This window comes from Anguilla anguilla, chromosome 1 (genome assembly GCF_013347855.1).
Source record: "Anguilla anguilla isolate fAngAng1 chromosome 1, fAngAng1.pri, whole genome shotgun sequence".
Taxonomy (NCBI): domain Eukaryota; kingdom Metazoa; phylum Chordata; class Actinopteri; order Anguilliformes; family Anguillidae; genus Anguilla; species Anguilla anguilla.
The window spans coordinates 46490913-46517544 of record NC_049201.1 but is presented as its reverse complement, the minus strand read 5'-3'; the positions used below and the strand labels follow the sequence as shown (position 1 = coordinate 46517544).

Sequence of the window (26632 nt, the reverse complement as noted above, 5' to 3'; positions counted from 1 at the left end):
TTTTGATTCTAGCCTTTTGATTGCCTTGGGAGTCTGTTATTGGTGTTTGTTAACATGAGGACCAGAGTTGTGCTGATGAATGTCAAGGAAGCTATTATGACGCTGAGAAATAAGAAGAGTCAGAGATAGAGGACAAACCTTAGGCTTACCAAAACCAACTGTTTGGAACATCATTAAGAGAGCACTGGTGAGTATACAAAGAGACTGGTAAGCCAAGACTTCTATGGTGAATAGAATACAATAAATATGGAGGCATTTGGTTGAACTTGAGCAGACAAGATGCTTCTGTACACTTCAGAATTAATTCTGCTACGGTTATCTGCAGTTACATCATCAGTGAAGTCAAGTGAGCCAGCACCTGTGGCAGCCATACATGTCCAAACCATAACGCCACATTTCACAGATAAGGGTGGGGCGGGGGGGGCTTGGGCAGTTCCTTTTGGCCTCCACACTTCGCTCTTGCCATCACTCTGAATTAGACCAATATTCACAAGTGAATATTGGTCTAATTTATCCACTTTTTCCAGAACTCTGCAGGCTTTTTTAGGTACATCGTAGCCACTGTATTTCTGTTTGTGAAGTCTACTGTTGACAGTAGTCACTGACAGATCCAGTCATTTACATTCCCCGGAACAGTGTTTCCAATTGGTCGGACAGGCGTTTTTCTTCATCATGGTGAGAATACTTCAGCCATCAACTGTAGAGGTCTTCCTTGGCCTAGCAGGCCCTTTGTGATTACTGAGCTCACCAGTGTCATCTTTCTTCTCAATTATGTTCCAAACAGTTGGTTTTGGTAAGTCTAAAGTTTAGCCTATGTCTCTGACTGTTTATTTATCAGCTTCCTAATGGCCTCCTTGACTTTCATTGGCACAGCTCCAGTCCTCATGTTGACAAACACCAAGAAGAGACTCCAAAAATAATCGAAATGCTATAATAAAAACTAGATACTGAAAACTCACTTATACCTGCACTAAAGGAACAATTTAACACACCTGACTTTTCAGAAACACCTGTGACGCCATTTGTCCTAAACATTATCACGCCCCAAAATGGGGGGACTATTTATAAAAAGTGCTGTAATTTCTACATGGTGAAACCAAAATGTATAAAAAATGCCCTTAAATAAAAGCTGAGAATGTGCACCTTAACCACATGTGAATTGTTCGATTATAACTAAAATTGTTGAGTACACAGCCAAATCAAGAAAAAAATGTTTTATGGCGCTTGCAGTATATTAGTTGCATATTTTCTTATATAACGTACCTGAGGCAATCTAAGCCATAGAGTACAAAACAGTGAAAAGGTGAAGAGAGGATTATGGAAAAAAGCAAAAACAAAGCATAATAAGAAATGAACAGATTGGCTGTATTTAAAGTGCATTCATGCATTCCTCTGTACAGTGTAAAATGGACACAGAAAAACACTAATACATTGACACCTTAAACCAATCACATTTAATATTTAATATTCCAACTCCCTGAATGCTGATTGATAGCCTTTTTCTGTGCGGCTACCACTAGCAATAACCACTAGTGAACACTCAAAACGTAAGGAATTTCAGTAATGACCGTTACTGATTAAAAACGTCAACAGAAAAAAGAAACCAGAATGAGCTAACAGTCACACATTGATGCTACAACTTAATTAAATCTATTTTTGAATAACAACGGCTGTACATATTGGGTGCCTGTTGACTAGATGTCCACTGATGTCCATCGTTCTCCAGTCTGAAATATGGAGTTGAGGTCCGTAAGCTACGCCAGAGTGTTTGTGATGGTGTCCTCCGAGGCTAAGCTCCCACATGTGATCGAGGGCTGAATGCTGGCCGAGCACGTGACGGAATTGGCGTTTCTGGAGCGGTCGGCGAGCCTCCGTCGGAGTTCCCGGACGTCCCGCATCAGCTCACGCTCCTTGCTTTCCAGCTCCCTTCTGCCACGGTCCAGGGAAACTGAGTGGAGGGGTCGCAAGGTAAATCGGGGTCAGACAGAGAGAGAACGGGAAGGGGGTCGCAGGAGCAATTTACGGCTGTATAGACAGGAATGAGGGGTTACAGGCAATCAGTGTCAGACGAGAGTGAGAGCTCTATGAACTGTCAGCTGAAGAGATCTACGCTGCCCTCTATTCGACAAGATTATGGGAAGCTAGCGGAATCCTGAATGTCTTTGAAGGGATAAAAGTGGACTAGTAGGATTATTGAAATATATATGCTGTGATTATTCAGGACTGTGGAAAACATAAGTGCCTCTCTGCTAATCTCTTGTTTTTTGGTACATTTCTTGTTTTTTGGTGCTACCCCTAAAAAAACTTCCTTTAGCAACAATAATATTAAGTAAACATTTACTGTAAGTGTTGTTCAGTCTCTCACACTGGTTGGGAGAAATTCAGGACCACCCCATCTTACAGAATTGTTTCAACACTAGCTCACTTGCATGTAGAGCTCTGCAAAGCATTCTGCTCCAGAATATTCTGGTACGGTGCGAAATACGTGGTGGCCTCATCGATTGACTCAATGGCCAGGTCCTGAGTGATCAAATCCACCCAAGCACATCCACCACAATGCTACATGTTGTCCGCAGGAACTCAATCAGTTAGTTCATCCATGCTAATCTTCCTACTGGAGGATGCCTTAACACAACATGCCACCCAGAAGCTGCCCTGGTCTTCACTCTTATCCTTTGAGCCCCACAGGACGGCTGGTTTTGGTTTTCAACTGAAACCAGCAACCAGATCAGACCCAAGGGATGAGGTCAGGCGTTAACTGTAATCCGTTGCTTTAAGCGACTGAAGGGAAAACCTATGCACACTGAATTTGAGACTGAATACCACTAAACCATTTGATGGAATTTCCCTGGGGTATAAGTGTAGCACAATAGTTAACCAGGGTTGCAACTCCAGGGTTATATGTTTGAATACCAAGTTGGGCACTGCCAGTGTACCCTTGAACAAGAAACTTAGCATGAATTGTTTCTGTAAATATCAAGCTACTGTACATACATGGATTATGTATAAGAAGAATAAGCAGTGTAAATGGCTCTGAATAAGAGCACCTGCTAAATGGTCATCATGTGAACTGGCCACAGGCGGCACTCACACTGTGCTGAACTGGAGGAAATGGACGAGGAAGGGGAAACAGGCGGGGACGTGCTGTTCAGACAGATGTTCTTGGACTGCGAGTGGGCTGGGGTAGGTTTCTGCAGAAGTCCTCTGACAGAGCAGGGAGACCTTAGATCCAGCTTCCAGTTCCCTTCTGCAAAACACACACACACACACATACAGGCTCGTCATCCCCCTCTCCACACAGAGGGCACGGTTAGAGCGTTACCGGCTCCTCTCCCTCCCCTCGCCCAGGCCGGACTCACGTGGCGGCTCCTCCTGGCTCCTCCGCAGCCGGTCCAGGTGCTCCCCCCTCTCCTCGGCCTCCCAGGCCGGGCCGTCGCCCTGGCTGGCCTCCCTCTGCTCTGCCAGCCGCGCCCTCTTCTCCAGCACGTCCTCCCACTGCGCGGGACAGAGGAAGGCTTCAGACATACAGCGGCCCACGGCCGGTCTCTTTGACCGCGCGGTCAAAGCGCAGGCTGGACCCCGCGGTTTCCCAACCACACAGCCAAAGATTGGACCAGAAACACAAGAGTCAGGTCCCTTCTATAGGGATTACTGAAACTCTTTTCTTGGTTTCGTTTCAAAGCTGAATGATCAGCCAACAAAATGAAGGATAGTCTTTTATACCACTAACATTTCAAACTGAAGCTACTGGACAAGCTCACAGACTGCTGGATGTCTTCTAAATTATGGAGAGCCTTAATCACTTTGGAAGTGATACAATGTAAAGGATTTTAATTATTTTATTGTAGTTATCATTTACATTAATGTTAGACTTATTTAAGCAGTTACTATAATTTTCTAGCTATAAACCATAGTATAAGTTAACCAACAATCAATCCAATGGCACTCCTGATCTTTGCCTTACTGCTTTTATCTCCTTTGTACTCCTGTTCTTGTGCTTTTGCCCCATCTTAGCAAGGTCTCACTTGCAAAAGAAGTTCAGTATCTCCTATGCAACGTTCTAGTAAAACATTACAGATAAATGAGTAAATCTTCACTCCAGTGACTCTCTGAAGAGTGCTTGAGTACAGGGAGCTTCACCTTCTTGCCCTCCACCTCCTTCATGGCGAGTATGAGCTGCTCCTCCTTGTCGAGCATCTGCTTGCTGAGGCGGGAGAGCTCCTGCTGGTGCCTCTCCTGCTCGCCTCCCACCCAGTCCAGGCGCCTCAAGACCCCCGCTTTCCAGTCCGCGTCCGAGCTCAGCTGCTCAGCCTCGGCCAGGGACTCCTCCAGCAGCTGGGGGGGGGGGGGTGGGAATAAAGTCTAACTGAAGTCATGCTGGGGAGGGAGCCACAAGGGTTTAAGGGTTTAGCTTCCTCCCACTAACCATACAACCATCCCAGGCACTTTCTGCATGACATGAATGAAATTTCTTTAGCCAACACGCACATAAAAAACACATACACTAAATGTAAAATACACCCTATTCAAAAATCAGACAGAATCCCAGAGGAAACGGGTGAAAAAACACACACAAAAAAAAAACATGCAACCCAAAGTGTATGATACACCCTTTTCAAAATGTATCGTTTGAGGATAGAAGGCTCGACGCCGAGCGACAGCGGCGCACCTTCTTGGACTTCACGTTGTGGGCGGAGTCGGCGTCCAGCGCCTGCTGAAAGGCCGAATCCTCCAGCTCGGCCACGTGCCTGCGCGCCGCCACCTCCGCCCTCACCTCCTGCGTCACTCTGTCCTGCTCTTTGGCCAGTTGCTGCCGGAAAAGGGGGGGTAAATTCACGCTGTGTCACCTGCCTGATCTGCTGCTCTTATGCACAGAATTCAAGCCCAGTAAAATAAGGCGATGGGGGAAAAGTCCTCTGTGAACCGTCAAACACCAAACCAATGTCTAACATCACAGAACAAGCAAACAGGAAAATTGGAGGAAAAAAACTAGGAAAACTCCAACCTGACAACCTGATCCTTGATGCATGGTCTTTCAGAAAGTATTATATTTTTTAAATTAATGCTGTGAACTTCCAAGTAAGGTAACTGGAAATATTTGAATGCGCAAAGCTTATGGTTACTTGACATTCACACAGGCTAGTGTACTTGCACTCTTAATGCACTTTAGAAAGCGCATACACCCAAGATCACATTGTGGTATTCTGAGCCTGTTTCTCCAGCACTGAGATGCAGACCTGCTCAAACAGCCCTCTCTGTGCTTCCAGCTCCATCTGCCGCAGCTCCAGGTCCTGCATGGTGATCGCGGTCTCCTGGTCCCTGAGGGTCATCTACGGGCAAAAGCACACCGCTGCTGGATTTCCAAGGAGATTGTGTAAGACAAAGCGTGATGCGCTAACTGGGAGGCAGGACCAAAATTTCACTCTGTTGTCTGCCAACGCTGCTGAAATAAAACTGCAAATAGTGATCAGACGGTTTGTGTAAAATAAGCAACAATCTGGTTGAGGAAAAGACATCAACCAGACATACCACACATTTTCTGAGAGGAATTCGGGACAAAGTCAAACATTTCAATGACAGAAACAAAAAGAGTGTGTGTGTGTGTGTGTGTGAATGTGTGTGTACATAAGCACCAACTTGAGCGTGTTATGGTTGCCAAACCTATTTTGCTCCAATATTGGGGGGTACCACATAGCAACCAAAATGTATTCGGTTATTTGACATTGAATGAAAAACAACAATCATCATTTCTATTATAAAGCTAAATCATAGTAATTTATGGATGACAGAACATGAGAAATGCTTGAACACCCTGTACAAACCATTCTTGGTTGAAATGCATAACGTCCTGGCTAATAGTGTGTGTGTGTGTGTGTGTGTGTGCATACGCGAGTGTGTGCACGCCTCTGCGCTCACACACCAGCCGCGCACCTTTCTCCGAATCTCATCGTCTAGCCGGCGAAGCTCCACCCTCTTCTGGTCGTGCTGGTGCTTGAGGAAGCGCCTCCTGGCCGCGTCGATCAGGTTCAGCTCCTTCAGCTTCAGCTCACGCTTCATAGCAGCCAACCTGAGCAGAGCAGCAGAAGGACTTTACCCCAGGGGAGCGGGGCTGCCAGTACAGGGGAAGGCTGGGGCCCGAAACAGTCAACACAAACACGGTACAGTTTGGCTCCACCGAGCTGCATATGTTATTCTTTAAAATAACATATGCAGCTTGTTCTATCCTTTCCTAACTTATTGCAGAAAAACATACCTTCTAATTTATGAAATCTTCAATTTCAAGTACTAGGAGAACAACAGCCATATTGGTTCTGCAGTGCGAAGCAAACGTTACAGCCGCTACATAAAGTCTGGATTCGAAAGGCACTCGAGTAGGAATGCTGATCCTGGATTAGGTTTCCCCAGTCAATACCCCAACCGTCATGAGCCAATAAGAAATCAGCACTGCTACTCGGGGGGAATTTATTAATACGGCCCCGGATCTTCAGTGACCCGATCGGGTCTCTGGCTCTCTTTCAGCGTTACGTCCTCGCCGGGCGGCACCCTAGCGGAGGGGAGTGATTTTGGAGAGGGGGGCGGCAGCGGCGCGCTGACCTGGCTCTCTGCTCGGCCAGCTTGTTCTCCTCCTCCAGGAGGATGCCCTGGCGCTGCTCCTCGGCCTGCTGCAGCAGCTCCTGCTGGGCGTGCCAGGCCTGGTCGGCCGCCTGCCTCCGCACCGTCTCCGCCTGCATCTCCTGCACCATCTGCCTGCAGCCCGCCCACACAGACACGCGCTCGCCTCCATCACAAACTCATACAGGTGATTACATAACTCATATCTATACATTTATTGAAATGACTTTATTACTTTTTTGACTTCTTTTTTTCTTAGGATTTGCTATGTTACTTGGGTCTGTTCCACCTTCCCCCCATGCTATTACCACTGCAGCTGTGTGTGCTCTCCCCTGAAGCAGGAACCAGCAGCTGTTTCTAACACTGAAAACCGCACATTCATAATTTAAACTGCACAAACAACACAATTATTTTAAGCCTTTGTTAGATTCCACCAATGCACCTGACAATTTTACACCTTACAGGCTGTTGCCAAGGTCAACTTAAACCCGGTATGCCCCTGGCAGAACCCCCCCCCCCCCCCCCCCAATTCCTCCCCCACCCCCAGACAGAAGTCATATCCAGTTAAAGTAGGGGCGTTTGAGTGAGTCTGACATTGTGGGGGGGACATTTAGTCCCCAGCCCCTACCTGCTCGTCGCCACAATACATATAATAGTTAGTGGAAAAGTTAATTGGTTCCACTAGAGCCAATTAAAGTATTAAAGATGAGGACACATGGTAGCCTCATCCATTCCCACCTGCAAGAGCTGGCTTTGTTGTCTCTTTATTGTTCTGTATGTACAGTATGTGAGATACCTCATAGTCAGTAATAGGCTAACAACAGACACTCTCAAGAGGGCACCAGAATTAAAGTATTAAGTTAAAGAAATTTAATTAAACTGATTTAACACTCCAATACTGAAATTCCTGAATTAAATACATCACAAACGTTCTGTTTTTAGACACGACTAAATGCATACATAGTAAATGTGCTATAAGTGTGTCTTACACAGTGTGGGGTGCGGATGAGGCATGCCAACTGAACAAGGCTGAAGAAGAGCTACTCTACATTCCCCCCCATCCCCTCTGCTTCCTACACCCGAGTTAAGGACACAGCCTGAATGAACCTGCGACTCTAGGCCCTACCCTGCACTGAAGTTCAGCGCCTTTACCCACTGAGATACTCCGGAGCCAAGCACAGGCCATGTGAATGGGGACATATGGATGAAGAGACTGGTCTGTGTCATGACATTCAGATTACCGTTCTGCATACGCTGACGTGTGGAAGAGCGCCATCCCTACCTCTCTCTCAGGTACTCCATTTCCTGCTGCCGGATCCTCTCGCGCTCCCGCGACTGGTGCTCCACGATGAAGGTGGGGTACTTGTTGAAGACGGGGTACTGGCCCTTGGTCAGGGGCTCAAAGTCGCTCAGCATGGAGCGCGGGTGGAGCTCCGCCGGGGTGGTGTCCATCAGCCGGTACGTCTCCTTGATCACGGCGGCCACGTCCAGGTGGTTGCGGTGGTGGAAGAAGTACTGTGGGACAGGGGACAGGGGACAGAGGGGTTTTTCCATAATGGGCACAGTAGCTGGTTGCTGGTACAGAACGGGACGCCTCTGTTAAGCGGGCATCTGAAATACGTAGCTTCGCTGCTGACCACTTTGTGCGTCAGAATTCCATTACTTTATTTTACTCAGGTTCATGGAAGTTGAAAAGGCAGAGCGATCCAAATACAAGTCCTTGTACATCAATTCACCAACATTACAGTTGTCCCCCCCGCTTTGATATGAATCCAACCTCAATTCAAATACAGCTTATTATGTGTTCTTACGCCTTACTGTGTTCACTTTCATATGTGTTTGAAAAATACATAATTTCAAGATCAGACCACTAAAAAATACCGCTTTATAGGAACTTGGTCATTGTAATTTAGCATGGCAAGTTTTTCCACACTGATTGCATTTTAGATACAAGTTTCGCTTTATAGGATCATTCTCAGTTCTCAAACTTCTTCAATACCACATGGTAGCCAACATGAATGCACATACAGTTGATTGTACTAACAACATAATTAATCTCTGTAATATGGGGCACAGCCTAGTGAAAGTGAACACTTACATCCATCCCACTTTCCCCCTAAATCATATGCTTGTGTATACGCGCGTATGGCCCCACCTCAAAGTCCTCCCTCTGGGTGCAGAGCAGGAGGGGCGCCCGGCAGCAGGTGACGTACGACACCACCGCCATCAGCAGGAAGGCCGGGTGATTGGAGAAGACGTTGTCGAAGAGCTTCAGCCACTCCTCCCGGGTGAGGACCTCCGAGAACAGGGTCTCCAGGAGCGGCCAGACGTACAGCTGCCACACAGACGAACAGGAAGAGTTAGAGGGAACGTGACTGAGACAGACGTTTACACAAACAGTTTGGGATTAATGAACACAAACAGTGTGACTATATGGAAATAGTTCCTTACTGTATGCTGCCAAAAAGGCAAATTAATTCATATAAAATCCAAAGAATTTACTGAACGACTAGCACGGACTGATAGAGGACCTAAATGTTCAGCAGTGTCGGCTTTAGGCCTGCAGTCTCCACAGAAAGCACCTTCCAGCAATAATTAGAAGTTCTGAATTTGGGACTTATTTACTGTTGCTATGACAACACTTTCACAGATTGTTGCACTTTCCTTGTTTAGATCATGAGAATGTTATTAATCGGTTTTTATATTTTTTTTATATCAGTTATTCCATTAATTTATGTGAATGGTGAACAGAAACATAATTACACCTAGGCCTGGGTCAAATACATATTTGTTTTGGATTCAAATACATTTCTGTGCTCTGTTGATCTTGCCTGGTGTAATTGAGCCTGCCAGTATGACCAGAAGGTGGGGTTTGTACTTTTTGAGAGTATTTAATTGGTTCCAATACACCAGACAAGATCAGTAAAGTGTAGAAAAGTATTTGAATCCAAAACCACGTTTTGACCCATGTCTGATTATACCGTTTTTGTTCAGAAAGAAATTAAATATCATTTGTTCCTAACGCCTGCCTTAGAATCCTATCATTATGTAGCAGTAGTAGTAATAGTAGTAGTAGTAGTAGTAGTAGTAGTAGCAGTAGTAGAAGCAGTAGCAGAAGAGTAGCAGCAGAAGCAGTAGCAGAAGAGTAGCAGCAGAAGCAGTAGCAGAAGCAGTAGTAGCAGTAGAAGCAGTAACAGAAGTCAAAGCAGAAGCAGTAGTTTAATGATAGGAAGCAGGAGGCCCACCTGTGATGTGATGCCGCAGTTCATGAGATGCTGCAGCAGCTCCTTGTCATGGTGGGCCAGGGCATTCTCCACCATGCTCAGCACGTTCAGGGGCGGGTTGGGGAAATACTCAAACCAGTGCTGGCACCAGTTCACTGTAAATATGGGGGGAGTCCATACTGTTAAAATCCCACAATCTACACAAGCGCCCGTTTCAAATGTTTCGGTCCACCGGGCATTTACCTAACAAGGTGGCGACCACTTCAAAACAGATGAGCGGATTGTTCTGGAAGAGCTTGACAAATGGGAATGCCATCAGAGGTAGGTAGTCTGTCTCTCCGAAAATGGCAGACCAGTAAGTCAGAGCTGACAACAACCTGTACGGGGGGTGGGGGGGAAGGAGGGAGCGGGAGAGATAGAGAGACATAGGTGGACAGATAGATTTCAAAAAAAGTAAGAAAAATGTAGCAAAATTCAATTCAATTTGGTGCAGCATATTTGAGGGAATGGGGGTGGGAGAAAAGCTGTCCCCCTGTGTTGCCAAGGGCAGGACAGGTCTGGTGCCTGCTGTATCCTCAGGCAGTTATGGGTGGATGTTTTGAAACTGGCCTGTCGTCGCCAGGGGCAACAACAGGGTGGGCGTGGTGAAAGCTGTCCATTTTGAGTTGCTAGGGGCAATAATGGTTGGGCGTAGCGCCAGATGTGTCCCCAGGGGGCGACTGGTGGGCGTGGTACCTCTGTAGGCCTCGGTGCAGCTTCTGGCTCTTGATTGGATAGCGCTCGTGCAGGGTGAGGAAGGCGGAGTGTACGCCCTTGTCCATCAGGCTGCTGAAGGCGGAGTGGTTCTCTGGCAGGCGCAACAGGGAACGCCACACAAACATCCTGGAAGTAAGGGCCGACAGGAAGTGTTCAGCCTGCACTTCCTGGCCACATTTATAAAAATCCTAGCTTACAATGACTGCTTAAGACCTGCTACCTGTATTTGGCTGGGTATTCCCCAAAAGTCTTCAGCAAACCCTGAAGCCTCCTCTTGTTTAATCCGTCGGGCAATTCGTTCTGCAAGGCAAAAGCTTATTCTGTCAAAAACAAAAATTCTCTCCGTGGCGTGTTCCGCCAAGACAAACTGAGCCACTCTCCTTTTCAAAGGGAATGTTATGAGTGGGAATACATCACAAGAACTAAAAACACTGTGGCACTCTATCAGCTGCTTGTTCCAGCTATGAGAAAAAAACACTGGGAGGGCAGAATTCAAATATGCCTTTGACAGTTACATATAAAATTGCTATAACGATGTACAGAAGTTAATTACACACACATTGCAGGTGCTTACACTGCAGGTATCAGATACCTATTTATTATGTTAGTAATACGGATGTGGCTTTCAGAGAATAAACAGCGTGCATGTGGGATGTGTAAATGTGGGGGGGGCGGGGGATAAATCACCTCTTTGTCATCTGGAGAGGGGAGGTCCCGAGGCCTCAGGACTTTGGCCTTGACCCTGCGGCCGGACGTCTTGGCTGGCCTCTGGACCGCTCCCGCGCGCACCTTCACCCTCGGACCCGGCTCTTCCCCGTTCACGCCCGTCACGACCTTCACCAGGGACGGGGGAGGCTGGGCGGAGACAAGGCCGACTCATTTACGGGGCGCAGCATCGCACAAACCGTTCCACGCCACGCACGGGACATACACAAATCCATTTCATTGTACTGCTCTGAATGTCCGACCCATGAACAGCTTCATTTAAAACGTCAAAAACCGATCTTTTTTAAAAAAGAAGGAAAATAAAAAGGCTTTCCAGAGAAAGATTTGAGTATACGTATACTTCAAATGTAATGTCCAAGAGCTAATCATGTGCGCTGTGAATGTTAGTTTTGGAAGACACAGAGGTTCGACGCCCCCCCCCCACCCTCCCCCCACCCTCCCCCCAAGCCCATTTTGTGCTTGGCTGCAAATAAACAACAGCCGCTGTGTGCCTGCCAGCCCAACCCAGGCCGTCAGAGCTGAGGCCTGCGCTCTCAAACCAAACTGCCTGCTGGCTGCGTTTCCCTGCTTCTTCACCTTTCACTCCACTGCTTCTAACCGCCCTCCTGCAGTGCTCTCCCAGACCCTGGGGAGGGGGGAGATTTGTGTTTTACTGCCTAAAACGTTCTGGGTGACTCTGTGGTTCCTTTCCCCAGAGAGATTATACAAACCATTCTGGTGTCTTGCTATGATAGCCACTTATCAGAATTCCAAAAATGTGTGTCTGTTATTGTTGCCATCTCAAAATATTTTGTAATATTATAGACTGCAATAGGTCACTTGTATTTTTACATACACAATTTAAGTATTGCATTCTTCACTTAAATGTGAAACTTTTAGCGTGCCTTGCTTTCAACAAGACACACTAATTCTTACACTGTCAGAAGTAGCAAATAACTTAGCAAAATGGGAAACAATAAAATCAAAATGGAGTCAAAAACTTCTTTGAAGTACTTTAATAATGTGATCATTTCTGACAGAATTAGCGAAAGTGGGAGAGAGTTAAGGAGCAGAACTTCTCCGGCACTCGAGCGGGCCTCCAGCCGCTCGGCGTGCCAAGCCCGGGCTCGCTCCGCCATGTGTGCCGGGCGAAGCCAGCTGGCACGGCCGAACAGGCGACGCCTTTCCAGCGCGGCGCCAGAAGCCAAATCGCCCATCTGCGCCGTGTCTCACAAAGGTGAAGGGCTTGGCACCACCGTGGCTGAGTAGCTCTCAATGCCTCTTGTTTTACCCACGACTCCTCAAACGGGAGAACTTTGTTTCCAACTAAAACAACTGCGCCAAAACGTTCTCATAAAGCATCCTTTTTCTCTGTTTAGAATACTATTTGAACTCCTTATTGAAACAGAGGTGATGTTCACGGTAGCAGTGCTTTGGCTAACAACTGTAGCCATCTGCTTAATCAAGTCAACATAACCGTTTTATATCATATTTGTGCCTGGTTAAAACAGTGGGACTGCTAAACCAGCTAAAGAAACTTTGAACTGAGAGACTGACTTTACCACCCCCCTGTGGGTGGAAGGTAAGAAAACCTCCTTACCCAACAAAGTGATGGCAACCAATATTTTTGTGCCTCCATAACCAAAATTAAAATAACACTGAGTGTCATTTTGGGAGGGGGTTCCTGGAACAGATGGTCTTTGTGTGTGAGTGCGGGGCGGGAGGCTGGCTTGGGGCTTGCGGACGCGGGTCATTACCTTGTTGAATTCCTGGGTCAGGGCTTGCACGCTGAAGACGCTGAGGCCCCCGCTGTCCATCACCGCGACGACGTGGTGGCTGCTGGGACTGACGGCCACGGAGGTGATGGCGTCGTCGAGGGTGCCGATGTCGAAAAGGAGCTTGCACGTCTGGATGTTGATGAAGCGCATGATGCCGTCCTGGCTCAGCACACCCAGGGTCTGAGGACATACGGATCAGTAAGAAGCACCAGATAATTTATACCCTGTTCCCAAACTGGGCTCCATGAAAGAAAACTATTCTCCTAAGAGAATATTCAGCTTTTTTAAACATTTCCATATTTCATAAATTATATATTTTTGATTTTACATGAGCTAACCCATCTATGGTACATGCATACTTTGTAATATGATATCTGTCTTTATTGAATAGTGACACTGTTCAAAATAAATATATCATATTGGGACTATCACAATTCAGCGAGGAGTCCATTTACTTATGGGTTACATAGCTATAGCAATGCAATCCGAAGTGGTAATTATATAAAGGGGGTCAACCCGCAGAAACAGGGGTGTCATTTTAAGGGGCTTAGACATTAATAGGTGTGGGAATCCCTCATTTGTAGCACAGAATGAATCCCTTCATTTAACTGAGGGCACGATTAATGCATTTCTTTGTTAGTTCTCACTGTGTTTCTATGTGAGAGAGCAAAGTCTAGGTGCATATAGCCCTGCAGTCCAGATAAAAGTCTTCAGGCTGTGTCTGTGTGATGTGTGGGCGCTTTGACGTGCTTTGGCGTACCTGGCTGGACCCGCCGTCGAAGTTGTCGGGCAGGAACTCCAGCTGGCGCACCGTGCGCACTTTGGGCGGCATCTGTATGACCCTCAGGAGCTGCCGGCTGTCCAGGCTCCAGAGGTGCAGGAGGTTGGACCGGCCCCCCGCGGCCAGAGTGCGTCCGTCCCTGTGCAGAACATTTCGGAAAACAATTACTGCCGAGCCTCTCTCCACCTGCCTCAATTCAGCACACACCTGCTACCCGTTCTTTGCACAATTTTGTCAATTTTCTCTTCAGTTCTGTTGCCCGGTCCTTGCAAAGAGTAGCATCCCCATGCTATGACTCTGCCATGCCTAGGCTCCACGGTAAGACTAGTGGTAAGTGGGACTTGTGCATTGTTATGTCTGCACCAGACTAAAAAGTTCAATTCCTCAGAAGAAAAATAAGATTTTTCTGTGTTTTTAGGTGGGTTACTTGTGTATTCTTGCAGGTTTCAGATGAGTTTAAGTAATGGCTTCTTTCTTGCCACCACACTATGCAGGCCAGGTTTTTTTCTGAGCATGAGGTTTGAATAAAAGTATTAAATTGATAAACACAGGAATATATCATTGGTACTCTAGTAAAATGTAAACGCAGTCCAGGGTTTTGCAAGGCACTTTACATGGGTGTACAAACCTGCACAAGCCTACAAACTGAAATATCTGCATGTGAAACCAGTGAAACGTACTGAACAAACACTAAACAAAAATAAACTACTGCTCCTCTCATTGACTGCTGCATCAAACAGAGAACAATTCCAAAGTTTCTCCACAAACGTTTCTAGTTGATTATTCTTGCTCGGCCCATTTAATGGCTGTTTGCAGCTATACATTTATTCCAATTATTATTTACACTCACTGTGTGAAAACACTGCATTTTTGCTATTATTATCATGAATACTTAAATTTTAATTTGCCTATATTACACAAATTACTATTAGTCTAACATGCTAACATTACTGAGGTTATTATGCTTGTTACTATCAGGATTCTTTCTGCTCACCGTGTGACAGCGAAAGCCCTGTAGTATAGCCTGGGCCCCTCCTGTGGCACTGGTAACTGGTATTTACAGCACAACGTGTCGCTCTCCCAGGCAAAGATGGAGTCGTCATTAAAGCAACTGAGAATGGTGTTACTCAAAGGCAGAAAAAACACCTGGAACAGAACATCCAAGAATTAATCTTTGTGTATGTACACAGGCTTGTGCACATGCATGCACACACACACACACATAAACACACACACACCTTCATACATACTGAACTTTGACCCAACCATCAATACACATCAAGCCTTTCACATAGGGGATCTGCTTGTATTACACAGTATGATTTCTCGCTAAATTTCATAGAACACAAAACATCAAGTAGCATAATTATTAATTAGGTATCTGCTGTCATTATGTAAAAGTATCTGAAGAGGATGGTCCATGTTCACACCCTGCCCTCATCCCCCTGGGCACCCCACCTTCTGTATGCCCACAGACTGGCGCACGTTCAGCTTCCTCTTCCTCTGGAAGGTGTCCAGGTCCCACAGCTGGGCGGTGTCGGCCGAGGTGGTGATGGCGTACCTGCCAGAGCTGTGGACCGACACCGAGGACACGGAGCAGTCGTGCCCACGCATCCAGCTCACCAGCTGCTTGGTGTCTGATACAAACAGAGGGCAGGTCGGTGAGCACGCCATACAAAATACTGCTAGGTCTCTGCAAGAGTCCAAGTTTCCTTCAAAAGAAACATAGTCCTCTTCTCTCGTTATTCTGTAAGCACTAACTCCTGCTCTGGGTTGTCAGGAAAAACAATGTTCTTGTGCTGAATGGCAGAGTTGACATACACATTCAATACAGATCCATCTCAATCTGTACCTAACACTCTCTAAATCTGTAACTGACACTCACTTGATCCAATGGCTTGGCAGTTGGCACAAAGCACTTAAACTTGAGGATGAATGAAAGGCCGTCCTATAGTCAGCAGGACGATTGGCTGGAAAGCCACATTCAATAAGGCTGCAAACTGTGCGTCCAGGGAGCGTACCTTTGTCGAAGCACTTGATGGAGTAGTCTGCCAGAGCGACCAGGTACTCTGAGGTCCTCCGCAGGTTGAAGGCAAGAGCCGTGCAGGCCTGAGCCGTTTTCTGTACGAGCCGAAACCTATCAAAATACCCAAACCAGAGGTACGGGGTTCAACTCCATACGCTGCACAAAACGCAAACCTGCTTTATTTAACCTGCTCAAACAAATAACACTTATGGACCAAGAAGAATCATTTGTTTGAATAAAGAACAAGCATGACCTCAACTCACACATTTTCATGATTTGATGACAGGCAAAAATTTTTTTACATTTTGCTTTGATTTATGATTATTCATTCAATTGGCAGAAGCAGCATATACAGTATTTTTGCATATTTAAAAAAGCTGGATGAAAAGTTGTTTAGACAATCAAACCATTTATAACATGCCTGAAACTGTGTATGACTAAATAAATCAAGGGAGCAAACTAAAACAAATTTTTTAAGTGCTACAAAATGACATCATTCCCAAAAGTGTATCAAGTGATAAAGAGAGTTCACTTTAGCTAAATCCTAGTTAGCTTTATGAGAGGACAGTGCGTTCACCAGCACAGTGATCTCCAAACAGTGGATTGGACTGAGTCTTGTGCCATGGGAAGGGTTGAAGTGTGTCATGAGACAAATCATGAAAAAATTTTGTAATCACTTCCCATTCACACACTTCAGTCAAAACACTCCATTGCAGTAGTCAGGGTGTGAATATAGTTGTTTTTAACTGTTAAAAACATTTGAATTCCACAACTTGTGTAGTTGCATTTTAGGAGGTTCATCAAAGAAATGTATTCATACATTATTTGGGTTGTGGGTACCCCCAGACTATTGTAGTGTATATCATACCCCTTGAGTGAACTGTAAGTGCAGGTCTTTAGACTGAGAATATGAGTGCAGTAACTTAATCTACTTGTTTTCTGCTTCCATAATTAACATGTCTGAAGCCACACTGAACTGCTGGTTATTACCTATTTCTGATGATGTCAAAAACGTAGATATTTCCATGGTGGTCGCCGGCCAGAAATTCCTCTCCCGTTGTGTCAAAGGCCACGTGCAGAAAGCGAACCGTTTTGCTTCGATGACCACCCGTGCTGCGAATAATGTTGACAATGGCCCTGTGGAAAATAACCAGAGAGAGATGAGTAAAACAGACAGCGTCTACCAATTTATGTACATATTTGACCTTTATATTTACATTATCACACTGAATGTGAAGTATTTCCATTTTAATACCGTTGTGTTTGTATATAGCTAATCGTGTGTTGTCGGCATAGCTGAACACTGCTTCCAGTTAACGTTAACCGTGCACCTTTTACTTTAAATACAGTATACCCCGCGGTATCTGAAATAAACTAACTACAGATTTGCTCCGGTACGAAGGACAGCCATATCGAACAATGTGCTGTTGAATAAAACGATCTTAAACAGCACTGTGGAAAAATTCGGGAGTAAGAACACTTTATATTAATAAAACACAGATGATTAAAGCACTTTAAATGTGAGATTTAAAAAGTAGCAAACCAAGTGGCAGAAAGACATCTTTAATATTTTTCACTTATTCAAATTTCAGACAAATTTTTTTGCAGTTCTCCGTGACGAGAACGCCGACGCACAGGTAAAAGTTTACTAGCAAGCTAACAGGCAGGCATGCAACAGATGTAAACAAAAATCAGACTTAGCATAACATTACCCGTTACTTGGTGACGTTCCTGGGTTTCGATACCATATTTTTCCACTCTCCTTGTTCCCGACGTCTGTTGTCTGCATTTTGGCGTAGTAAACAAACGTAATACTCTAATGCTATATAGAGACTCTGAATTGATTAAAGTTACCGTCGCTATGCCTTTCACCGGCGCAAGCCGGCTAGTTAGCTACCTGTATTTAGCTACGCCAGTGTTGCTGGCGGTGAATACAGCGGGAAATTTGAACCGACTTGTAGCTACCTACATTTGGCTATAGCTACAATTGTACAGCGGTAGAAGTTGCTTTAGTTACAAACATAAAACACGAACGCCCTGCAAAACAATTTCACTATAGTAAATTTACCTTGTAATAAGGTTAAGTGTAAATTTCTTCTGCTAATATCTCAGTTGAGTGAATCTCACTTCGTTATACAAGGAAGTTACGAAACAGGTAAATACTCAGGAGCATTGTGGGTATTGTCGTATTCTTCGTGGGTGCGTAACACTTTAGCCTACAAAACGTCAGACGCAAGGGTCGCGTGTGTGTTGTAGATTTTAGGCTTGGTTTAGGAATATGTTCCGATCCGGAGTCACACAGTAATATCGGAGCGTTGTGTGCTTTTACTATGCAGTCTTAACAACCAGTTTACCTGTGGAATGGCAACATAAAACCCACAGCCACTCATCAGTCAAACATGAAGACCACAGCCACTCATTACTCAAACACAAAAATCACAACCACTCACTCACTACTCAAAACATAATGTTAAAGTGAACTCGTATCATCTTACCCACATATTCATGTCTGCCAATATAACATTGCATTGTCTCAAGTTTACTTTAGAGCTGTTGGTTTTAATTGTACGTAATATGTATGCCTGCACTGTACCTGGTACAACATTGTTTGTCAGAGTTTTGTGTCACATAGCAGCATTTTTACTCACAATTATTATTTTGGATTTTTATGGTGCCTTATCAGGGACAATTTGAGAACTCGCACAAAGACAGGTTTATTTAAAAAGGGATTTCCATGGCTTTTGTCTGGGCATTGTGTTGAGTTCAAGTTGAATGCACAATGGAACATACAAAAAATGATGTTCAATCAACAAATCATTTTATTGTCCCACAGAGGAAAATTTGATTGCAGCAAGGGTTAAAACATTTAAAAAGAACATGTAGGCATTAAACAGATTTTTTAAAAGTTAGGAGGTGAAAGAATATTCGCCTTTTGTCCTTTCACGGAACTCAAAATCCAAAATTTGAACACACTACCCCATCAGTGCAGTGTGTTCAGTTGATTACAAATAAGAATATAAGCATATTAAATTACACTTTGAAGACTTTTAACATTATTGATTTCATTATATCCTTTGAGCATGGCTTGCACCCAGTGAGTTAGATTTATCATTCTAGCAACAACAGACTGAGCTACCTGTGAAACATGCATTCAGTTGGAATAAATGCAACTGGGAACCACTATGACCACCACCACAACAACAACAACAACAACAACAACAATAATAATAATAATAATAATAATAATAATAACACATTTAATGTTATTTGAATAATAAAAAAATAATGGTAATAGTATTGATAATAGTGTTGATTATGAATAGGTAGTAAGAACAACAAAAATGAAAAATAATACAATTGCTATGTGACTTTGTTGGAGTTGTCCATCTTCAAGATATGTGAAACACTGTTAAAAAATGTGTCTTCACAATATTTTTAAAATAACATCACAGACTTTGTATTTTGCAGCAACCTCATTGCAACAATATAGCACACATAAAATTTGACAAAATCACAGCTCTAACATTTGGCCCTTTTCATTGCTCTGATATGACAGATTAAGAGCACTCTTCCCTTACAGGAGTACACATTTTGTTATACCTGATATGTTTTTATATAAAGCCCAATATAAACAGGTTAGTTAGTTTTAATTTTTTGATGCTTGAACATTGGCAGTAGCCTTGAGTTCTGGTTTGAACCCTTTCGTGGCTGTAACAGAAAGGCCACAAGGTGGAGCCATTCATACCAATTTTCTGCAATCTCTGGATTTACAGCTGAGACAATTCAGCTGAAGTTAAAAGTTGGGGATTTGTCGAACAGTGGTTTACGCCAGAAAGCCTCTGGCTTGCTGTATTGTACAGTATTATAATTGTCATTTCAGTTCCATATATGATATGAATATGATTCACTCAGGTGTCAGACTGAATTCCAGATTGGAATTAATGCCACAAAACAAATGACTCAGGGCATTACAGTTGTTTCTGTACTGTTGGTACTCCCATTTCATACTTACAGTGGTCAATAGATACCTGCTGTACAATGTTCTGTATGGGGCTGTCAATAAAAGCACCTAAGGAAATGCTTCATGACACCCTGGGAGGCAACCAGACTTAGGAACAGTGGTATTACCAGTTGCTTTTAGGACTAGTGTGGTGTTCTGCTCTTGCTTCAGAACTTTCCATTCACATATTAAGAAGCAAAAGGAGTAATTCATTTGAAATTTTACACCATGCAAAGGTTGGTCTTAACACATCAAACAGCCATAACTGAAACCTAGCTTCTCACCTGAAATGTTGTCATAATAGCAGCCTAAATTACCTGCATTATCCGGGCATTTGCACATTACCACAACATCAGTGTCTGAGCACTGAGTCATTGACCAGCTCTGGCATGCCCTGGTGTTTGAGCTTGCCGTGGGGACATCCAGAACTCCCGTTATAACACCTTGTACATTAATGTGAAAGAACAGCCCTGGCAACACTGTGCCAGGGCTGTATGAAGGTGCCTTTCTTAGAACCTCAGAGGTGAATTATGTGCTGTGGTTGTGCCATGTGAATTGATATTGATGTGAAGTCTATGTGTGAATGCATGTCATGGAATGAGTGTGTATAAATAAAAATAGATTCCCCACAGCACTGTCATATCTGATGAGCTATCCCTTTCTGGGCCACAGCCAGTAGGCAGAAAGAATAACTCGTTCCTCATATTCTTGGTTGGAACAAATATCAACACAAATCAACAAAAATCTAGATGGCCTGGCTAGCTAATGATCCTTATCTCCTAGGCACCATTATCCATGATCTAGCAGTTTCAGATCCTGAAAAGAAAACACCACTTTGGGGGGGGGGGGGGGGGGGGGGGGGGGGTGGGATGTCTTGCTTGGAAAGTTAATCCTTCAGGGGTGGGGTGGGGGGGGCGGGTGTTTTGCTTGGAAAGTTAATCCTTTACGGGTGGGGCGGGGTGGGGGGGTGGGGGGGGGTGGGGGGGGGGACTCCTAATGGGGTACAATGATTTAAAGGCGATGTTCTGACAAACAGATCTACCCCTCAGGATGACCTGCCTATGCAAACTACGCAGGTGCTTCACAGGCTTTCACGTTGCTCTCTTTTACAGTTTATTCTGCCCATAATTCTGCGCTGCTGTGCCACCAACCATTTTGGAAAACTGCCTGAAAATCTGTGAAATGGTATGCTTTTCTGTTTTTTAAGTTTTAAAGTTATGATGAAACGATGTAACATTACAGTTTTCTGTCGGAATGTAGCACAGGTTACATAGCTAATGTTAGTTAGCTTACCACTAACTAGCTAGCTGGTATCAAGAGTATTCCCTTAGGCACACCACACATTTTTATGCCTCAATAGTCTAGGTTAAGATAAAATACACAAACTGCTTCTGTGAAATATTTATACTTAAGCCATTCAGTGCCTGTTCATTTAGGAAAGGCATGATTGAGAAAATGTGATCATATTTCTATATAATGAAGAAAATATAAAATAATCATTTACATTTTATTTTAAAATTACATTTTAACTTCAAGAGTCATGTGCAGAATAATTTGATAATGTCAGATATATGATACAGGTCTATTGTACACTACAGCCAAGGTAAGGATCACAATTTGAGCTACTGGGTAAAATCATCCTGAGTCATCCTGGGTAGGTAGGTTTATTTGTCAGAACACTGGAACATTTTGTCCCATGAATAATGTAGCATACACACTGACAAGCCCTAGTCTCTGCTTGCGATGTGCACATAGGCCTACTTCAAGGTCACAAAGGCCAAAACGCCAGTGGAGTCAATGTGACAAACTCCTGACATTCTAAAAAGTGTCCATTGATACAATAAATGTAACTTCTTTGTGAAACTTGATTAAACAAGTACAGAGATAATTGCTGTTTTGGCTGCCACAGTAATACAGAACTCTAGAACGTCTCCCGACTTTATCTCTCATACTGCTGATCATAAGAGAGGCCATTGTGACCAGTTCCCTGAATCTAATAGGCCTAAGCATGAATTAATTCACAAAATAAAATTCAAATTTTCGGTTTGTGGAATTTGATGAGCAGGAAACATAACAGGAGTGCTGCAGCAGTTGACACAAAATGACAAATTCATTAGCTGTATACCCATCTTGCAGAAAGCATAATGGTGACCATATAAATGAGAACTATATAACAATTGCTTTGCAAGCTAATTAGCCACTTAGTTTGCAGCAGGCATTGTAGGCCTATAACATCAGTCACAAACTAATTGCCTAACTAACTTTCCCATGAGCCAGCCATGCAAGTACTGCTGGTCCACAATCGCAAATTGCAGCTCACCCTTAAATTTCATAATTTGCACATAGCGCTGTAGACCAACAACCTTTATAGTTCACCTCTGTAACAATTAAACAATGGATAACTATAACTGATGTTTCGTGGGAGCCATGATGAAGAAGAGGACGTACAAGTCTGGGGGAGGACCACAAGGTTAAAAGTCCCGGGGGTGGGTGCTTGAAACGATACACTACCCAGCCTACCGAATCAATTGCCACAACAGACAGATTCATATTTTTCTGTATAGGAATAATACAAATATTTAGTTATTAAGCCTAAATATACTGTATAGATACAATGCTACTAATTGATCACTGGGTTGGTTGTACTGCTTCAGTAATTCTCCAGATGCACAAATGGATGCATGTATACAGTAAAAACGTAAGCCATGCAAGCCATGACTAAATTGCCCGTTAAGCAAATACGTTATAATGTATTGTATTTAGCTGATTAACTGACGAAAAGTTAAAAAATAAAATAAAATAAAATAAAAAAAACAACAATTTATTCTGTCTCATTATTAACGTCAGGAAGTCTGGGACAGAATCGAGACCTACGCAAAAATGCAGAGGGATTTTTATTCTTACAGTTCTTCTTGAGAACCGAACAGTATTCATATGTCACATTTGGAATTTAAATGTCATTAGTGCAACTAAGACACCCAGCCCTTATTTCTTTGCAGTTTCTGAACAAACTGCAGAATTGGCTAATGAGGCTACATTATTTGTCACACCAGCCACTGTGGCACTTTGGTCACGCTGGGAATACCGCATGAAGTTCCTAAGATATCCGACCTGTTAAATTTCAGTGTAATTTGGGGTGTGTCGGTCGTGATCGGTATTTTCTCAGTGTGAACACGTGTATTTCCAGAAACTTCTGCACACTACCGCGGCAGTTTTACGATAAGGGATGTAGGCTATTGACTCGGACATTTCCGTTTAATGGATTCTGCCTGTACTGAAATGTCACGGCGTGTCATGGACGTGGACGGTCATGTCTGGTAATTTATGCCAGGTTTCTAGACAAGAACACCTCCGTGCACAAAATTATGTCCGTTTCCGACATGTGGTTTCCAACGTAGACACATGCCACCCACGGCAGGAAATGTGTCCGTTTTCGGATTTGTGTCTGTTGATAAATGTCAGGAATATTTTGAATGCGTGTACTACACGAGGTGCAACTGCTTGGCGAGCGGCCACCGGCGTTAATGTTCAGTGGGCATGCAGACGAGTGGCTGGCTGGCTGGCTGTGAGTCTCTGATGGAGGGGGTAACGTCTGCTTACTGACCCAGTTATCTATGCCAAGGAGGGAGTTATGAAGCAGATATGGATGACGGAGCAGATACATTCGCCCATTTTTCTTGAACGTCCTGTCTGTGCTGTCATCGAGCCTCCGCCTCAGTCACACTTGTGCACAGTGATAAAAGACTTGTCTGACACTAGCTGGGTGACATAAGTTTAGATGCTGATATTTTATTATGTCTTGTTTTTGTGGCAGCATTGACTCCACAGGTCTACTGTATCTGTCACAGCAGCTAAATGCCTACATTCTGGTGAGAAGAAAAAACAAATTTTTCCCAATTCTTGCTGCTCAGAATGGTTTTCATACATGACTGGTTAAACACTTCCATTTGCATTCAACTAAAGTTTTGTAATGACACTGGTATGCAAAGTATAAATGGCCTAATTAATAAAAACAATCCTCAACAACTGTTGTCTTTATCTGCAAAAATGGCAACTGGTATCTTCAGCTCTGCATTCCCTATAGGTCCTTGAACAGGATTTTTCCATAGTTCGCCAACCTGCATTTTCTATGCCAGTACTCGTCCAGCCTGGGAACAGTTAGGACATTGCACCCACAGGCCAACAATAATTTAATTAGTGCCAGTGTTATTAGTCTGAACGAGTAAGAGAGATCAGTTTATGGGCTGAAAGATCCTGGTGTCAGACCTTAAGCCCACCGAGACAATGCAATAAGCAATCAGGCTCACAATGAATTATGAATACATAATAAGGGAACTGTTGGGTGCCTGGATAAGACAAAGACCTCATTCAGGCAGGGTGCAATATTTGTTTTCCACATGGCATTTTAAATAAAGCTTTAGCACAGGCTGAATTGTGTATTAAGGAGTAGATATCGTCCCTGACTGTTCTAGTCTCCTGATAAAAACAGATTGTGGGGTTTCCCTTCGGCACATCCAGCTGAGGCACATGTGATGAGGTGCAGTGGGTGAATGCAGAACATGCCAGAATCAGCTATAGCTATCAGTCCTGCATAGCAACCAATAATTAGCCAAAGCCAATAGCCAATAACATAGCTCACTAATGATTCCTCTGGTTGAACTGCCACCTGCAGCCTTCCTTTGCCAACTCCACAGTCCACCAGAAGCTCAGCTGTAGGACTGTCGAGGTGAAAAGCAGTGGCTGGCAGACTGAATGCATTTCGGAGGACATGTGGGCAATGGGATAAGATTGAGCATTCCAAAACATGGAGATACAAATGATTTGCAATCACATTATTGAGATACACGCACTTTATAGAAGACACTCAAACTCTAAAAAACAAAAAATGCTCTGCCTTTTCCAGGTGCCTTCGATGGAAGGCCAGTCACGAACATATTAATCCTCTTCTTTATCTGGATTTATAGTGTTGTTTTCTAAATGCGCAATAGTGACTGCTGGTGCACTGGTCTAAATGGTGAATAAACTGGAAATTATAGGTTTGCATGACGATATTTAGATTTGGATAAAAATATTGCCATTGTTTGGCATTGTTGCTCATTGTCATTTTCACAGTATTCAATTTCACAACAGAGTCAATTTGAAAGACAAGCAATTAAATTACATTTGAATATATCAGTCTACTGTTTGTGACATAGACTAGGTAAGGTGTCCTGATTTTTACATTAATATTCCCCCTACAAAATGAAAACGCACTCTGTGGAACCACATCTGATGTTTTCTGGGAAGGGGATGTCCATCAGTGCAGTAAAAAATGTGATTGATGGGCCTGGTGACAAGCCAAAACTCTGTACTGCTCATCAGACAGACACTAGGTTGCCTTCCTAGTGTCAGGGACTTGAATGCCAGCCTGTGACTCTCCTGGAACAGTCTCTCTCATTGATCATGCTTAGTTTTCTCTCTCCGGCTTGACACACCCCTGTGAGCAAATCCGGTCCCTTCAGCAGCTGTGCCCGTGGTAAGCCGGCCGTGGCCAGCCGGTGACACCTGCAGCAGTGACCGCCGAGGCCAGCTCATCCCTATGGCAGCCCTACCACACCATGCCATAGGCGTACCTCAAAACCCCACGGGAAAAGCTGGTGTGTAACCTTCACTGTCTGACTTTATTCTGTCTAGTGTTAGAGTGGTTTCAGTCAGATAGTGTGCCACCGCCGTGTGCTCTCTCTGGAATCGCAGGGGGTTATGAAGGGGTTCCCCGGATGGCAGCTGACATCAAAGCCTACTTCCTGAGCGGACATTTCAGTCATGCTGTTTTAACCTTCTCAAATGTCACTGATTTAAGGTCCATTTTACTGCTGGCTGCTATCAAACAGTCTGATGCGTTCTTTCTCTTTTTGTATTCAATAGCAATTGCTCGGGAAAGTGAATTACATCTCAGTTTTTATCTGTAAACAGATTTGCTCATGTGGTGCTGGGTTGATCCCCATGCAAAGTTCTTCCACCTCTGAGTCAGTTTGAGGGCAACTTGTGATATTCTTTTTAAAGCGATTTGCCTGATGTCATACACATATTACAGGACTGACAATAGGTTTAATTCTGTCCCACTGCAGTTCTTACCATAAACTTAGATATGATGACAAGAACACGCCGTTCAGCCTAATAAAATATTGAAACAGTAAGCTGGGCAGTGGGCATTGTCTTGATCACCCACCCTCCCTTTCTCTACATTTAAAGACTCTTCAAGTTTGAGGTCTATTCAGTTTAAGACAGTTCTATTGCACTGCAAAATTCCACTGGTTTTGTGACCATAGAGTATAGCAGTCCACCAAGATTCAAGGCACACTACAGAAAATATAGGGAAGAAAATAGAGCCAGTTTCCCAGAGACAGATTAAGCTCAGTCCTGGACTAAATTGAGTTTTGTATGAAAAATCCATTCAAAATAGAATTTAATCTAGGACTAGGTTTAATCTGTGTCTGCAAAACTGGCCCATAATCTTATAGCCTAAATATACAATTTGCTATTTCATACTTGGACTTAGACTTGGCACCACGGCGGCACAAGCCAATTTTGCCAATTTTTTTGAAATGTGAAATCAATTTGCTGGAACTGTTCCCCCACCTTGCCTATCACCCCACCCCCTGCCCTACCCCACCAGTTTTGTGAATGAGTTGATTGGAAAACAGATGGACCACCTGTACTACATTCTGAAGTTCAGGTTCAAGTTCAGACGCACTCCATCAGTATATTTCA

General features: G+C 44.0%; 1 protein-coding gene across 1 annotated transcript; it reads right to left on the bottom strand.

Annotated features, from left to right (window-relative positions):
* Positions 1-1344: 1344 nt before the first annotated feature.
* Positions 1345-18023, bottom strand: tbc1d31 (TBC1 domain family, member 31). The gene is made up of 22 exons (XM_035394268.1): positions 17595-18023; positions 16873-17019; positions 15878-15993; positions 15315-15493; positions 14851-15002; positions 13836-13995; positions 13055-13255; positions 11280-11447; positions 10813-10892; positions 10572-10718; positions 10080-10213; positions 9858-9991; positions 8768-8947; positions 7895-8127; positions 6595-6747; positions 5932-6067; positions 5238-5330; positions 4670-4810; positions 4141-4335; positions 3360-3495; positions 3092-3247; positions 1345-1948 (listed from the first exon to the last, which is right to left on the bottom strand). Exons 1-22 carry the CDS (start codon positions 17669-17671, stop codon positions 1755-1757), a joined length of 3312 nt encoding a protein of 1103 aa, XP_035250159.1. The 5' UTR covers positions 17672-18023; the 3' UTR covers positions 1345-1754.
* Between the last annotated feature and the right edge of the window lie 8609 nt (positions 18024-26632).